The following is a 16690-nucleotide window of genomic DNA, read 5'->3' as shown; positions in this document are numbered from 1 at the left end:
GATAAAAACAGTTTAATAGGACAGAAAGGAAGAAAATAATAATGATAATAATAACAATAAAAAAATGAAAATAATAATAAAAGAGTTGGAATATACAAAACAAGTGATGCACAAAGCAATGGCTCACCACTCACTGACCGATGATGCCCAGTTAGTTCTTGAGCAGTGATCCATGCTGCCCCGGGCCAACTCCCCCCAGTTTATATACTGGGCATGACGTCACATGCTATGGAAAACCCCTTTGGCCAGTTTGGGTCAGCTGTCCTGGCTGTGTCCCCTCCCAACGCTTTGTGCCCCTCCAGCCTTCTTGCTGGCTGGGCATGAGAAGCTGAAAAATCCTTGACTTAGTCTAAACACTACTTAGCAACAACTGAAAACATCAGTGTGTTATCAACATTCTTCTCATACTGAATCCAAAACATAACACTATACCAGCTACTGGAAAGAAAATTAACTCTATCCCTGCCGAAACCAGGACACCTAGTCACTGCAGACCCCTACCTCTAGGCACCTCTTTACCCAGAAGCTGACCCATGCTAGGTGCCAAGGTGCAGGAGCCATGGCTCCTGCTCAGGGGTATTTCTTGTCACCAGGCTGCCAGCTTGCCTTCCTCAGCAGTCTTCCCAGGAGTCTCCTCGTGCAAAATTTCAGGTTTAGTTGTTTAACTACAGTAGCAAAAGCAGAACCAAACAGATCTTAGGGGCGAGTTGCTAATTGCTGACACAGAGCTGCTTGGTGGCAGGGATGTTTAGGGTTTGGTTGGGTAGATTAGTGTATCATGGATATCAGGTGCCTGTCTGCTTCATCTCTTCTCTTCTCACCCAGGTCCCAGGTCTCCAACAAATCCCTTTATCAGGACTGGGAGAAGATGGCTGGGGAGGGAGGGGAAAATTGCTTCTTCCTCGGTGAATCATCTCCATCTACTTGCAAGCCATTCTGCAAAAGAGCCTCGTTGACTAGCGAATTGGGTCCTACGTTTGCAGAGCACAGGGATGCCTGCGTGTGATTGTAACCCTGTGAACTCACGTCGATACGCTGGGCTGGAGATGAGGATTATGTCCCATTTCAGTGGCTAGTTCAAGTCAGTAAAACAACCTGTCTCTTACAGTGGAGAGGGGCCTCTTTAGGTTAAGCGGCAGAGCCTCTGTACTTTGGCGCTGAGGTCCTGGGCTCTCCCCTTAGTGTCAGGCTGTGTTATTTGTGTGTGTGCACTCATGGATTAATTGTAAACTGATCGCAGAAGCAGGGACTGAGCACTCTGCATTGCCAGTGTAGCCTTATGTCATACAGTCCCTGGGGAGACATTGTTTGCCAGGGCTCAGGGAAAGGCACGGAAAAGGGAAAAAGTGTTCCTAGCTGCGGCTAGAGAAGGTGCAGCACCTTGAAAAGGGGAATCTGGTCCAACTGGTTGGGTTGCTGTAATCAGATGCAAGGGGAGGAACTGTGGAGAAAGGCAGCCAAATGTAGGATGGGGACATGCTTGTTAATACTGGAAAAGAGACAAATTATGCCTACTTAACTACTTGGCTGCTGCTGAATGCAGTGGAGAAGAAGCTGTGTGTTCCCATGCTCCTGACTGTGTGGCGCTGATTTAAATGGGGTTTCCCTTGCAGTGTAAGCACGGGCTGAGGATGCTGGAAGGAATTGCTTTATTGCAAAACCCGTGGCGGAATGGGAAGAGTTAAACAGGAGCAAATATTCTGCCTTCTGAAGAGAAGCTAGATTTGCTTTGATTAGTTCACTTAATCTCTTAGTGTGGAAGAGAGTAAGCTGGATACTCCCTTGTCTCTGGAACTTATGTGGGAGAAATTTATCTTTGCAAATTGGTGATTGCGGCTTGCTTTAATGAGAAGAGGATGTAGCTGTGATCATGAATGGGGAATGTGTGCAGCAGAAGCCTTCCCCTTCCCCATGTGACAGAGAAAGCCTTTTATACCAAGCTGAGGGTGAGAAGGGCACAGGCAGAACCTCCTCTGTTCCCCTCTGGTACACCTTTGTCTGGTTTTATTCTCAGGAAACATGTTTCCAAGTCCTAAATCCAAAGGTCCTGCTTCAGTTTTTCCTTAGCACTCTGCTAAACATCATTAGAGGTGAAAGTTATATGCAAAACAGGGATGGGAGGAAAAGGGTGTATTCCTTAATTTGCTGTTTGTGTCTGAAAAGGGATGGACATTTGAGAGCTTTTTTCTATTTGGCTTTTCATCTCTCCAAGATCTCAGGCATGCCAATTCCACCCTTTCTTCATGCTGACCTTCTTGAAGGTCTTGCAGACGTGTTTGCAAGAAGGAGAAGAGCTATTTATTTCTTAGAGTTTATTCTCCAGTACTGGAATTAAATACATCGAAGTAAAAATAAAGAAAGAAACAAAGAGTTCTTTCAAATGATCTGGAAGGAAATTACTTCTCAATTACCTTTCATCTGCACAGTATATTTTAAACTGTTATTCTGCCAGTTCTCCACTTGACCATAGATTTTGGGGCAGGGGAAGCAGAGAATAAAAAAAATCTGAGTTTCTAGTGTGTTTTGTTCTGAAAGGGAAAGGAAGGGACATTGGACATTAAGCCATTTACCCACAATAAATAAAAAAAAAATATTGAAAGAAACGTGTGCTTTTTCATATTATTTTTAATTTTTGGAGGTCACATTTAAGTAAGAACTTCTAATGCCCTGAGGTTAAATGCAAAAATGAATGTGCTGTGATTTGACCTGTGGAAAGCAAGTTGTCAGCTGTGGAAAGCTGGCTTCAGGAAACAATCCTGTGAAAGCCGAGTGCGTGTTTTGGGGATGGCCGATGCGTGAGAAAGAAACAATCGGGGAAAAGCAACATTCCCCAAACAGGGGAATTCCCCAAACAGTTCGGTTTTCCCTTTGAAAAGAAGGTGAGTTTGGGTCGAGGCTGCTCTTGCAGTGCTAGGAAGCAGGATGAAGCGGGACTTCTCCAAAATCCAAATTTCGCCTCCAGAAAGCCGTCTTTAACCATGCCGGGTCCCCTGACATTTCCTCCCTCCTGGCACTCTGCGCTACCCTCGCAGCCAGGACTGCTCTTGCAGGTTTTGAGACAGATTGCACAGATTGTGGTGATGAGGTCAGTCTCCTCCCAGGAGATTCCTGCTGACAGGGCCCTTTCCATCCTCTGCTATCAACACCAGTTAACCACCAGCCACCGCCACCGTTGCTCCCACCCTGTTTACACAGCTCTGCCCCGCTCTGCTCAATGCAGCGTTGTTGTTGCCGTCATAGCAAAGCGATAAATACTTGTGTGGTTACCTAAGTGCTCGTTTCTTCCCACAGCCCTTTCAATCCCCCTCTTTAGATACCTGTCATAAGTATAGAAATGCTGCAAAAAATCTTCGTTACCGTGCCGCCTCATCTGTGCCGCAGATTTTCCTTGTAAGACATGGGCAGCTGATTTAGTTTCTCGTTGCTCCACTTCTCTGTAGTGGGGATTTCTCTCCTATGCAGTGGGATTGTGGGAATAAATACTTTACAAATTGTGAGGCACTCGAATATTGCAGTAGTGGGGACCATAGAAGTGTCAGGATAGATGAGGAATCAGTGGTGAACTCATTGCAGTTTGGGACCTGATCCTGTAAACACAGATCCGAGTCTCCTCCTTTCCATGAGCGAAGCCAAGTCTCAGAGCCGGTCCCAGGAGCAAAGAGTCTTGTGAGCATGAGTGTGTCCTGGACTAGGCCATCCTGGATCCTTTGAGGATTATAAATCACATGTTACGTGGCTTCAGAGCTTCTTTTCATGTAGCCTCTCCATTTGTTCCCAGTTCCTACGTGCTTTGCTCTTGAATGAGTCACCAGAAGCTGCTGCTTATGCACTTTCCCTTGCCTTAAATGTGCGCTTTATTTTAGGAAGCTGAATCTCCGGTTTCTCAGAACCTGAAACTCCTTTTTTCAGTTTGACAAGTGGACAGATGGTCAGAGGCGGAGGATCCTGGTGGACCTGTTGGAACGCTGCTCCCCGTCACAGCAAAAATTCTGTGCCAAGCAGCTACAGGATCGAGTCCCCACCGAGGCTCTAGATTTTACCACAAGGCTTCCCAGAGTCCTCTCTTTATACATCTTTTCCTTCCTGGACCCACGGAGCCTCTGTCGATGTGCACAGGTAAAAAAGCCAACCAACACATACCTAAGGTTCAGAAAATCAGGTCAAGCTAGTTAAAAAAAAAGGAAACAGCACTAGTTTTCAGCAAAGACGTACCAGTGCTGCTGTTCATAATGCAAGGACGTCTTCTGACTTGGCAGCCTGGTGCCAAATGCTTAGTGATGCTTGTATGAGACCAAATGCAACACTTCCACAGATCCTAAATTAAGCCAGATTGGCCAAGATTTACAAAAGTGAAGAGTAATTTTAGATGCTGAGCTATAAGGCATTTAAAATGTGGCACTTTACAAGACTGATTCTTCCCAAGAAGGAGGCCTGGTACTTTCTGAAAGTCATGTTCTTTTAAAGTACCTTGCACTGTGTGCAGAATCATTAATTGCTTTGAGAAGTATTGGCTTGTGCTACTTGCAAAGAACTGCACATGATGCTTTAAGAAAAACAGATCTTTTAAAATGCTTGAGGGTAAAGTGTTGGATGTGGAGAATCAGAGAAGTTACAGATGTGCTTTTGAGCACAGTGGCTAACACTCCAAAAATATGTTTGCATGAGATAAAGTGCTGTGAGGTGATGCCCAAAGTAGTTCTGAATGAATAAGTTCAGGTATTGGTGACATTATTACCGCACTAACATAGTACTCCATATAATACTACAAATATATCAAAATCTCAGCTTGTTTAAAGCTTGCTGTAGTATCTTTCTCCAGTATTTCATGTTTTATGTGGATGCAGCTCACACTATTAGTTCACAGGTGGGGAGAAGACAGGTTAAGAAATTACTTACTTTGAAAAAAAAGGTCTTTACAATGCTACCTGTGTCATCATTGGACAGCTGCTATTATAAGCATGGCAGTGCCAATAGATGATGTTTGTCTTTAAGCTGGAAGAAGCATTGCACACAAGGTGACTGTGTGATGGAGTATAACAGCAGAATATGAGTAGGAAGAAAATGTTCAGAACGGGTCTATCAGTCTTGGGGAGTTTATTGATGGTGTTTTCTCCGTGGAAACAAAGGGTTTATTCCAACTACTGTATGCTTATTGAGTAGAAGTGCAGGAAGTTGCTCAAAACAAGCTGAAATCTTTCCTCATGGCCTGTGATTTTTGGAGTATTTCACGCTGTGCTGGAGCTCAGCTAACACTTAGGCACTGAGCATGTCATGAAGACCTTGAATGGTTTAAATGGTTTAATGAAAGGTTTAAATGGAGCATAAACAGCGCTGAAGAATTTTACTAGTTTAAGAACACAGGGGAATTACATCCACAGCACAGAAGTCTCTAGCTGCAATCTTGGATGCTTGAAACCCCAAGGTTTTCAACTAACTGGGCATTCGTAGGTGAGCTGGTACTGGAAGTACCTGTCTGAACTGGATCAGCTCTGGATGCTGAAATGCCTACGTTTTGGCTGGTACATCAACTTCTCTCCAACACCCTTTGAGCAAGGAATCTGGAAGAAACATTACATTGAGATGGTGAAAGAGCTGCATGTCACGAGACCAAAGGTACATACCTACCACCTCTAGAGATGTTTGGGCCCAGTGGGAAAACTGGGCTGGCTGGGTTCCTAAGCCCTTTGCCTCTTTATCCTTCTGTAATCTCCCACTAGTAAAATGGAAGATATATCATTTTAAATTAGAATCTAAACTCATGTGTTGCCATGTGCTCAACTTTCCCATCATCCACCCCTGGTAGGGGGGAAGTGAAAATCTCACTGGTTAGGAGAAGCAATGACCAACGTCTCATCCTGCTACCCTTTCAGGCTGTTCTGGAGTAATCCTCTAAATTTCCCTCTCCAGCGATCAAGGCTGTTCCCTTCCCTTTTCCCTAGTTTATAGAGCATATGATAGCTTGCCTCAATCTGATAAGCAGACGTGGGGTACCCAGCATCACCCCTGCTGACACTTCAGAGTCAGTTTACCTGGTGGAAAGGAAAAAAGCACCCATTCTGCCTGTTATAGTCCCTGGTGTCTCCTTCTCTCTTCTTCAAAGGTGGCAGGGCCATTTTGGGGAGGTGGAGGATTACTCAGTAGCCATTGCTTTCTCCTGAGATTCCCTGATGCCATGCCTGGTTTGTGGGGCTGTGAGGGTGGGTTTCTTCTGCCCTGAATTCAAAACTCAGCCCTCTAATTTTAACTGAACTCCCCTGTAGACTCCCTCTGTAGTTAATAGAGAGAAACCAATGCATCTCAAAAGCAGCTCAGCTCATCTTAATATAGATTCTGGGACGTGGGTGATGACATGCACTGTCAGGGTGCCTATTTCCATCCACTGCCCATAATGGAGCCTGGAGAGACTAATTTTGAGTCAATACCCAATTCTCAGATGTCTAAAGTTAAGCAAAATAAATCTCATTTTCATTATAGGCTAAAATTTATTTTCTTCTTTTAATCTCTCTTATTAGACTCCTTCAAAAGATGAGTTTGTAGTTATTGATGTCCAACCGGTAAGAAGCAACATCCCAGAGGCAAAACTTCCTGTGCCAGGAAGGAGGACAAGCAAGGAGAAAAAAGAGCTCCCACCGTGGCGTTCATCAGACAGGCATCCTACAGATACCATCCGATTCAACTACCTCGACAACTACGATCCCATCGAGCAGGCTAGGCAGGCGTAAGAGCCTGATCTCTTCTCTTTTGCTTTTTCTGCGGCATAGGGTATGTCTGTGTCCTTTGCAAGCTCACTCTGCCTGTGCTCCAAGCTGCCTGGAAGCCTTATAGTTCAGCAACCTGGTTGCAAACCCACTTTGCTGCTCTTTTGGCTTTTCTTGGATTGATCTTGGTCCAGTTGTAGTTGCAGCTGCACTACTTTGTGTCATTTCAGTGCAGAGCATGGGCACACCTTGTTAGTGGCTGCCTATAAAATAGGCTGTAACTCCTGGGGATGTTACACAGCTGTAATGGGAAGAATCAGGACAAGAGTTTGTTCAAGAGTTTTTAAATAAAGCTGCAAGGTTGAGAGGAATCTGTGTTTTTTGCACAGAAGAGGAAGAATGAATTAATTGCAATGAAATATAATTCCATCACTTCAAGGATCTTCTGGCTGAAAAGATATTTAGATGATTGGATGGGGGTGCAGGTGTAAGAGTATGTATATACTATGGAACATTTCAGTAATAAATGGTATTTGTAGCTACGCTGCCTGGGATAGACTGCCTAGAGCCATCAGTTCTTGGGCTTTCAGGATTATCTGGTCAGCAACTGGCAAAAGAAAGGCATTTCCACCCTGAAGTATAGTTTTGCACATCGACTTGTGTTAGGACTGCCCCATGATTTCCTTTGACACATCTGGCATCAGATATTTTCAGAATCTTAGATCTGTTGTCAAATTTCTGTGCATTAACAAGCATCAGCAGGAGCAATAGCAAGGAAGCTGCAGTAGTCACCTGTGTGCAGTGTTGGCCCATTTCTCGTTTAAGTCTCTGTTAATACCAGCTCTCATTTTTCACGGGCTCACAGCAGATGATAGCTTAATTCAGCTGATGTGCAGTAACTTGTGAAACTGGTAATACTGTCATTAATCTGAGCCTGGTAAACAGGTAATGGATTAGCTTGACCGTTGCCTAGTCCCTGTGCGAGTCCCTGTGAAAAGGACTGCACAGCCTCTCACCCAACTGAATGCGCAGAGAGGAGGAGATTCTTCTTCACTGTGCCAACAAAAACCTTGGGAACCAACTGAGCCATGATGAAAGTATCCAGATTGTACTTCAAGTAAATAACTGATAGAGCTGAGATTAGCCCTGTGCACAGGAACAATCAACCCATGAATTACCCCAGCCCAGTGATTATTTGGCTAAGCAGTCGTGCACTCGCGTAGGCTCTTTCTCAACGTGGACCCACCACTCCTCCGGGGTGTTCCACAAAGTTCCCAGTGTCTGAGCAAAAGCCTTTTATGAATCATTTTTTAATCCGCGTCCCCTAGTCCTAGGATACTGCACTACTTCAAAGAGCTTTCCAGTTTCCACCTCACCCTCTTTCTGTGGTATGTTTCCAAACTCTAGCACCATTTTGGGTAGAGTTCTTTGAGGCTTTTAACTAAATGTTTTGACAGAATGCCTCTTGTTGCAAGTGGATGTCCTGATATTATTTTTCAGCTGTGCTAAATGTTTCTATGTAGTGGCTCCCAAAGGTTTCTGCGAGGTTTAGGGTTCCCTTGTGCCAGCCGTGACCCAGTGTCAAAAGTGGGACAAACCTTGTTTGAAGAGTTTAAAAGTCACTTGTTCCAGCAATGAGCTGTAGATGCAGCTGACAACCAGATGCAAATGATTCTGAGTTGCTAATGATACAGTAAGCACACTGACTGTTTTCTTCTCCTAAGTGAGATTTGAGCCTGTATCCATTTGTGCAATGGAGAATATTTTAATGCCGAATGTTCTAGCAAATCTGGCACTTATCCGTAATTATAGAGGATTATTGCAAGGAGAGAAATGAATTCTATGAGATTCACTTGTTTATCAAGGATCTCCCTTTAATATCACTTAAGCTGAAAGTAATTGCTAGTGTGTAGTCTCATCTGTAATGATTATTCAGCAACGCAGGTGTGCCGTTTCAGGTGCTGACCCAGCTTCCCACTCACATAATGATATTCTGGTGCTTCTCTTCTGCGGACATGTTGCTGACAGCATCCCCTCTGCAGCCCCGTCCCAGAAGTCCTCCCGCTAAGGCTCTCTACTGCGTCCTCCATCCTTTGCTTCTAGGCAAAAGAATCTTTTGCCTATAGGGCCTATAGGCAAAAGCTGCCTATAGGGATCGGGTCTTCGGCGCTTTGCCGGGCTCCGTGTTGGCAGCGGGAGCGGTGAGAGACCCCCTTTCGCGCTCGAGTGTTCCTCAAGTTCCTCAAGGCTTTTGGTGGAGGTGGCAACAGCAGCTGATGGGTGGCTTGGGCAGGCGTAGGTTGTCAGAGCGGTCAGAGTGCCCCGCTTGCGATGCCAAGCATTTTTTTGGACGGCTGAGGAAGGGCAGCCAACTGCCAGCATCTAGTTGGTTGAGCTAGGAGTCTCATATGAATGCTATGCAAGATGATCTACCTCGGTGCAGGCTACAGGCTCAGGCAGACCCTGCCTGACCAGTGTAAAGGGTTATAAAGTAGAACAGAGAACCAAGATAAAAATCGCTGACCCCCCAGGCTGTGTTAGGTATAGTTATTCTTCAGATTAGATGAATTCTTGGAGCTCAAGGGCGTAACAACCACTCTTCATGTAAAATGAATGTCAGAAGCAATGAAACCTATGTAAAATGAGATTCCTAAAACAATAGGAGTGATTTCCCAAAATACAGGGTTTCGCAAAGGTAGTCTGGGAGAGGAAATGGGGTTTGCTGCGGTCTGAATGCATATAGAGAGGAATGAGTATTTTCTTGAGGTCACAAGCATGTGCGAAAAGATGCAGCAGAACTTGCAGGAAAGCAGCAGAAAGCCAAAGTGATGGCTGAGAGAGAAGGATCAGAGAGAGCACTTGTAGGCCAGCAGGTTGAGTGGAAAGCTGTGAGCCAACAAACCGTTCTTTCCATTTGAGTTCTGCTGTGCTGAGGAAAACTGGACTTGTAGAAAATTCTTTGTGAATAAACAAGATTACATCAAAGGAATACCTGACGCCATCATCAAAGCAATGTGTGAGACTAGTCACTGGCTACTTCTTTGAATCAAAGTTAATCTGCCTAATGTCGGGTTAAATTTTGCAGAATTTAAGAGGTAACAAAAAAAAAAAAAAATTTTCCTAGCTCTTGGACCTGGCTAACATCTCCTCTGAGCTGGACCTCACTCTACACTTGCTTTCTGGTTCAAAGAGAGGTAAGAACTCTCCTGTTCATCATAACAGGGTCTCCACACTGCAGCTGATATATTGTCATTTAAATGGCAGAGTTGTCATCTGTTTCTTTGTTGGCCTTTTGAGAGGAGTCATTAGCTACATGCTCTCTTGCACAGCAGTATCAAAACTACACTGCTGTGAATTCCTAGCAGAGAACTTATCCTTGCTTAGCCAAAAAAAGTGAAATGTGGGCAGCATAACAAGCTACAGTCACTTCTCAGTTATGCAGGGGGGCAGAGACGAAGGAAGTCCTAAAAGAGGTAACACAAAACATACATTTCGGGCTATAAGACTGTAATTGGGTATTTACCTTTGAAAAACAAACAAACAGATTTCTATAGAGCAATTGGGCAAGGGTTTTGCCTGGACAGCGCTGGTGCTTCGTGTCAATGGGGAGAAGAACCATAACACTGCACCGCAGCTGGGTCATGCCCCCCAAAATGGCAGAATGGTGTTAATTTGCAATCTGGATGATAATTGAGACTTGACTGGGTTTTCTACTGATGGATTTTTTTGCTGCTTGCTCAGAAAGGCATGAGCTTGTACTATAAAAACTGAATGGCACCCAAGAGCCTCAGTGATAAACGTCACTGCAGCATGAAGGAGTTGGGACAGAGATCCCTGAATTTGTTCACTGAGAGATTATTTGGTTTAGATGGAAGAGTGTGGGAAAAGCTTCATAGTCACTGAGCAGTGAAATTAAGAATAGCAATGATCAGATGCATAGTCGAGGGAGTGGTGAGGCGATAGAGAAGAGATACCGACAGGGGTTGAATTACAAATTGCCTGGAAGGGGTTACCAAAATCCCTCGGTAGAATTATAGCTGTGACTTTCGGTGTTGCTGCTTGTATGTGTGCCATTTATCATAAGGATGATTTCTGGTAGGTCTGGTTTGTTTTCTGCCTGAATTGTCCAGGTAGCTTTTTGTGTATATACAAACAAAACAGAGACCAGCAAGGATGGATCTGTCTCTTTGGGCAAAAAGCAGTATTGCAAAGGTGAAGTGAAAGGTTTTTATCTGAAGTGTGGAACCAAGTTAGCAAATTTTCTCTGGGACTCTGATCTGCCTAAAAAGGACCAGGAGGGGCGTTCCTTTCAGTTCATGCATGTACAGTTCTGCTGGAAGGCATCTGGTGTTTGTGCTGCTTGTTGCCAATAAATCAAAAGATTTGCCTCCCACTTTATCATGAATAATGAATTCCGATTCTAGCCTAGCGCTGGACCCCCGCCAAGATTGTGTCCTTGTGCCTCAAGAAAGAGCCCTGCTACTTCTCATGACAACAGCTCAGCCAAAATGCAAGCTCCTTCCCCCCCGCCCCAACCAGCTCAGGCTTCTGGAAGCCAGACTAATTCAGTTAGATAATTTATGGACATAGGCCGGCTCTACAAACAGTTGCATATTGTACTAGAGTGTTTACCCAACGAGAAAATAATTACTTTCAGTAATTGTTCTGTCAGCAGCCTGGGCCCAGTTTCTGACAAAAAGGGGCTTGCTTGCGTGAGAAGGGCATGGTGTTTCACTGTCCTGCCGAATCCTAACGCTCGTCTCTTGCTTTTCATGTTTCTGAATAGCCAGCCCAGTACTCTCCGCCTGTTAGGCTTGTGGGAATGAAAAACGTTCCTTAAGGGAGGAAAGCGGGGTGAGAAACACTGGGTGCAGCACAGGGAGTGAGAGCCCTGCTGTCCTCATCTCGGCTCTGATGCCCTGCTCCTTTGCAGCCCCGAGAAACTCATCCTCACTGCTTACATTTTCCTGACCTTGAAGTGAGACCATGGTGGTAACCTGCTGCAGGGGGATGCTCTGACACCATGAGCATGGACACTAGAATACAGCAGTAGAGGTTAATATCTTAATTTAGGACCACAAGGCCAGGTCTGTATTCTATTTAAAGATCAGAGAATCATAGAATCATTTAGGTTGGAAAAGACCTTTAAAATGATTGAGTCCAACTGTTAGCCTAACATTGCCAAGTCCACCAAGATGACCAGTTCATTCCCCATAATAATAATATTTTGGATTGAATTTTCTCATTTGACTGTTAGTGAAGTGTTTATAAACAGACGGCAGTTCTCCTCAATTTGCTATATGAAATAATGTCTGATTTGTCTTTATGGTTCTTGATCTGCAGCTGGTCTGGGACAAGTGAATACCAGATACGTGCTGGTGTTGGCTGCTTTTGAGGATGCGTGTGTTATGTGGTGTGGCTCTGTTTCTTTATAGGATAAACGTTGCTTTTAGAGTCTGTTTCCTCCCTTTATATTCATGATTTTGTATTCATACTGTGCTTTTTAGCATGCCTTCCAGGAGCCCAGAGACACTGCTGATGGAGCTGCGAGATGCCCTCAGAGGGCACGCAGAGTTGCTGCTTTAAATTCACTAATTCTATATTGCAGAATTTGAATGTGGAAGGGGAATGAACACCTTCAGAGCAAATGCGTTTGAGAACCTGCCCGAGTTCTGAAGAAACTTCCTCGTAGTATGGATTTTACTCCCGATACTGGAAAAATGTGACAACTGGCCATATTCCAGTGCACTTCACTTAATTTTCAGAGTCTGGAATATTCCTGTTCTGCCAGTTAATTGTATTGACTTTAATAATAGCTGCATATAAATTTATAAATTTGTATACATATGCGTATACAAGAAGAATTATTTGGCTATAAAACCAATGAATAACTAACTTGTCGGAGGGGCAGTCCTCTAGTCTTATTTATGTAACAAGTTACCTGGACTCCACTAAAAACTTTCAAACTGCTGTAGCTAAACTTGCCTTTCTGTGAATTCCCCTAAGCTGATGTAACATGTTATGTGGATTTAGCTTAAATCAGTAAGTCTTGAGCTAAGGGCATGCGTTTGAGTGCTATGAAGTTATCATAACTTAAAAAATAGCAAGTTATCACCCTCCTCTGAGCCACGATATCTGATTGTGCGCTCTTGGTCTGCCCCAGGTGCAAGATAAAATGTATTATCTTAAACCATGTCTTTTCGGGTGGCAATATCATAAGGGATTTTCTTTTTCTCAACCCCAGGGAACCAACTCCATAGCACTTGTTAATACCATTCTGTTCTACTCTGCAGGAGAAAGAAAGGAGGAGGGGAGACCCCGGACCTTAGCCGGCAGGCAGCTGAGAAAAAAAAGAGAGCGGGTCATGGATCTAATAAGCTCCCGAAGGCAAAATCACTGGCAAGTATCACCGGCTTGTAATTATATCAACCGGGGCCCAGTGGCAGGTACACCCAGGAACATTTTAGCGCAGAGCTTTTACTTAACTTTGTTAACTGTGAAGCTTTGCTCCTGCTACAAGAAACAGGCTGCCAGGCACGTTTGCTGCCTATCCCCCAGGGAGATCCGCGGGCAGGAGGAGGACACAAAGCACCCCACGTCTGGCTGCTCCGGGGGCAATCTCCCACCGCAGCCCAGACATCGTCCATCTGCCTTCGGTGGGAAAAGGACGGCAATTGTCTGAGTGTAGACAGTGACCTTGTTATCTGCTCCTCCCTCACGTTGCTTGCTGCCCAGGATCCCGACAGTCTGTTTCCACACTTTACAAAGCACTGGATCGATTCTCTTAACGACGCTTGCAGCTCTTCCCAAAGCTTCATTTCTGTGCTCGCGACTTTTGATCGCTGCAGTTTGATGTTAGTTTATTCTCTGTTCGTTGCGCTGAGCCTGAGCAAGCAGCCCCAAGGTCTTAATACTGAGGATTCATTGTGCTCATCTCTGGTAAAATAGGGCATCCTCACATGAAAGGAGTCTAGGGAAGTCAGGCTTCCAGAAAGCATCATGAGTCTAAGCTTTTGTAGATATGGCAACAAATAACTGCCAGAAGAAGGACGTGCTCACAAGCATATCGGGGGGTTTTGCGGACCTGGAAGCGTGTTTCCTAAGCGATGAAAGCCAGGGAACGCATGTGAGTTGAGCTAAAGAAGGTTTACATAAAAGAGAGGCATTGTCTCCCGAGATTGGGAGGCATTCTCCTGACCCAAATACAGCCTGTTCGCAAGGAAATAGATTCAGCCACTGTTAAAGAATGGAAAATATAATTAAAGTTATTCAGCCTGTGTCTTACAATTTCCATTCTCCAATGGCTTCCTCCGTAGCCCTTAGATCAGGGCGCCTTTACATGGTTCCATTCCACCACCGCTTCCCGTTTCAAATTTAAAGCTGTTTTATTGTCAGTCCAGCAGTGAAAGAATCTTAGTTCAGGGTAAAAAGAGGGGAATTTGATTTTCTTTCCCCAGATTTTAGGAAAGTTATGTGTTCTTTGAAGCTACTTAACCCGCAACCTCCAGTCAGGAAGGCACAAGCACCTAGTCTGACTCCCACCGTGAAGTCCAAACCCTCCTGCACAACCTCAGTGAGAGTTTTTCCTACAAATTGCAGCAGTATAGCGTGTACATGTGTCACCTTCTGTTGACTGCTCACAGTTTAAAAGGGACATTATTATTATTCCCGTAGCAAATAGTCACCAGAAAGCATTTAGCTGACACAGAATGCTTGCAGACGGATGTCTGAGGGAGCACGCAGAGTTAGTGGGTACTGAATTCTCACACCACAAAAAGCCCTGGGAAGAGTCTTAAAGCCACTGCCTGCTGCCAAGGCCTGACAGGCCCACCATCCTCCCTTGGATAATCCCTCCTAGGCAGTTAGGTCAGCCTAACCCAGGGGTAAGCGTCCTCAAAGCCATGGGGCTACCCCTTGGTGACACCAGCCCAGAGCAGAGCTCTGTGCCTTTGTCCTATGCAATCTTGCACTGACTTCTATTTGTGTCAAAAATCGGGGGTAGCCTGTGCTGCCGTGTCACTCTTTCCTAGAGCTTTACATTGAAAACAGGGTTGCGTTTCTCTTGAGTTTAGAATCGTCCAAATCTCAGTGGAGGAGCTGTGTTTCTTATTCTCTGATGCATTAGCCTGCTGTTACGCTGGCCATTAATGACGGCAAAACTACATGACAATAAAGGTTAGGTTATGGTAGGCCGATGCACATAAAAAGAATATATACGTAACTCGCTAGGAATAATCCAAAATTAATTTCCATTTATTATTAAGGTAGCACTGGGAAACCTTGTTGAAATGAAGACCTGTGAAAAGACTCTTATTTAATCAAGTCCAAATAAAGAGGCTTAATGCTCAAATCTTTTGGTAAATCCTTAGAAGAAGAATAGACTATTATGAAAGAATAAGTGCCCCAAGCAAGCAAACATCAAGTCAAATTAAAATGAAGCTCTTAAATAGATCAATGATCCAAGTGCAGAAAGTAGGTGAGAATAAAGTATATTACAGCCAACAATGAAGATGTGAAAAAGGCTATTATATGGAGCTCCAAGCTCAGGAGGCTGAACAACAGCACACCAAAATAGAAGAAACACATAATTAAGGTGATGACCTGAGTCCTGGAATTACATCCACTGGCTCCACATTTGCATGTGGTGAATCAGTTCTCCTCCTAGTAAACCTGTGAGGTTTTGGAATTTATTAGTAATCATGGAAACAGTAGCACAAAATGTGACCAGGCTCACACTTAATTTAGAATAAATTAAAGTAAATTAGCTAAATTACAATAAATAGTAAATTACAATAAATTAAGTTAATTAGGTCTCTGAATGAAGGGCCACATTCTTTCTTATGAATGTGCATGCAACCCCCATGTCTCTACAGCGGGAAGGGAACACGGGCTTGATCCTTATCCAGGGAAATGCTTTACTCGAAGACTATGTTTAGTTCCAGTGTTAACCAGCTTTTAAGCACTTTGCTGGCTCAAGGATTTATGGCTTGTCTATCCCACCTTGATGCTCACATTGCCTTCAGCAGCTACTGTCCCTATATTTATATAAAGAAAAGTGAAGAATGCAACGAGTTCGGTGACTTGTCCAAGCTTTTACCGGGCTGGGCATGGAAACCAGATCTCCGTTTTCGGCCACTTTATCATCCCTCCTGTTCACTCCGACGTGGAGCTGCGCTGCCCTGCCCTGCTGTGATTTCTGAGCTCGGGCCCTCCAGGTCCCTTCACAGCGTCCCTGCTGCCACACCAGTGTCCTTTACACAAGTCCTTGAGGGCTTCCAGTGAGGAGTCTTCTGCAGCGTCTCAGCAGAATAGGCAGCCTCGTGCCCAAATGTCAAAATTCCCAGACACTTTATTAGGAAGGTAAAATTTGATTGATGCTTTTGACAGCTTTGCAAATGACTGCAATGTCAGCAATTAGGGGCTGGTTTTGCCTTTCAGGCTGTCTGCTTGTTTCTGTTCGAGAGACTGCTCCACCCTCACAGCTGTTCTTGAATTACTGGCTTATTTTTAGTACTTACTAAATAACATCTTTTTGACAGCATCAGTCATTCTTGCCTCACTGCCTATATCCTAAGGTAATAAGATTGCAGTATATGAAGTCAGGAATAAATTTTCCTATGACATATTGACAGGGAATTGATGTTTTAAGTATGGATTGCATTTAGGTACCGGGTGGGTATAGCCCACATGAAGATCCAGGGCTCTTAGCACTGAGACACAGTCCTGTCCAGTGTATATTTATACCACCTATATTCTGCAAACCTTATTTTGAATTTTATTTATTCATACAAGAAATCCTGTTGAGCTTCATGGGACCACTCCTGAAAGTGAAAATAACTCAGTATAATGTTTGCATATTCAAACTCAGCTTATATATGTCACTCTAATTTTAAAGGCATAGCCTGGCTCTAATAGTCTCTGCCTATCTGTCCCTTTGAGCCCTAAAACTGAACCGCCACCAACACAGGAGCTGAAAAGCAAGGAGTAGTCAG

The 16690-nt window shown here is 44.3% G+C and overlaps 1 protein-coding gene across 1 annotated transcript in view; it reads left to right on the top strand.

The window, feature by feature from the left end:
* Positions 1-16690, top strand: part of FBXO16 (F-box protein 16) — a 39699-nt gene that overhangs the window by 17165 nt on the left and 5844 nt on the right. Inside the window, exons 4-7 of the mRNA XM_069805502.1 lie at positions 3910-4116; positions 5449-5613; positions 6513-6718; positions 12992-13097. Of these exons, the coding sequence (XP_069661603.1) occupies positions 3910-4116; positions 5449-5613; positions 6513-6718; positions 12992-13097 (684 nt within the window). The remainder of the gene's footprint in view (positions 1-3909; positions 4117-5448; positions 5614-6512; positions 6719-12991; positions 13098-16690) is intronic.

This window comes from Haliaeetus albicilla, chromosome 18 (assembly GCF_947461875.1).
Source record: "Haliaeetus albicilla chromosome 18, bHalAlb1.1, whole genome shotgun sequence".
Taxonomy (NCBI): domain Eukaryota; kingdom Metazoa; phylum Chordata; class Aves; order Accipitriformes; family Accipitridae; genus Haliaeetus; species Haliaeetus albicilla.
The sequence above is the reverse complement of the archived record's forward strand: the minus strand, read 5'-3'. Positions and strand labels throughout refer to the sequence as shown.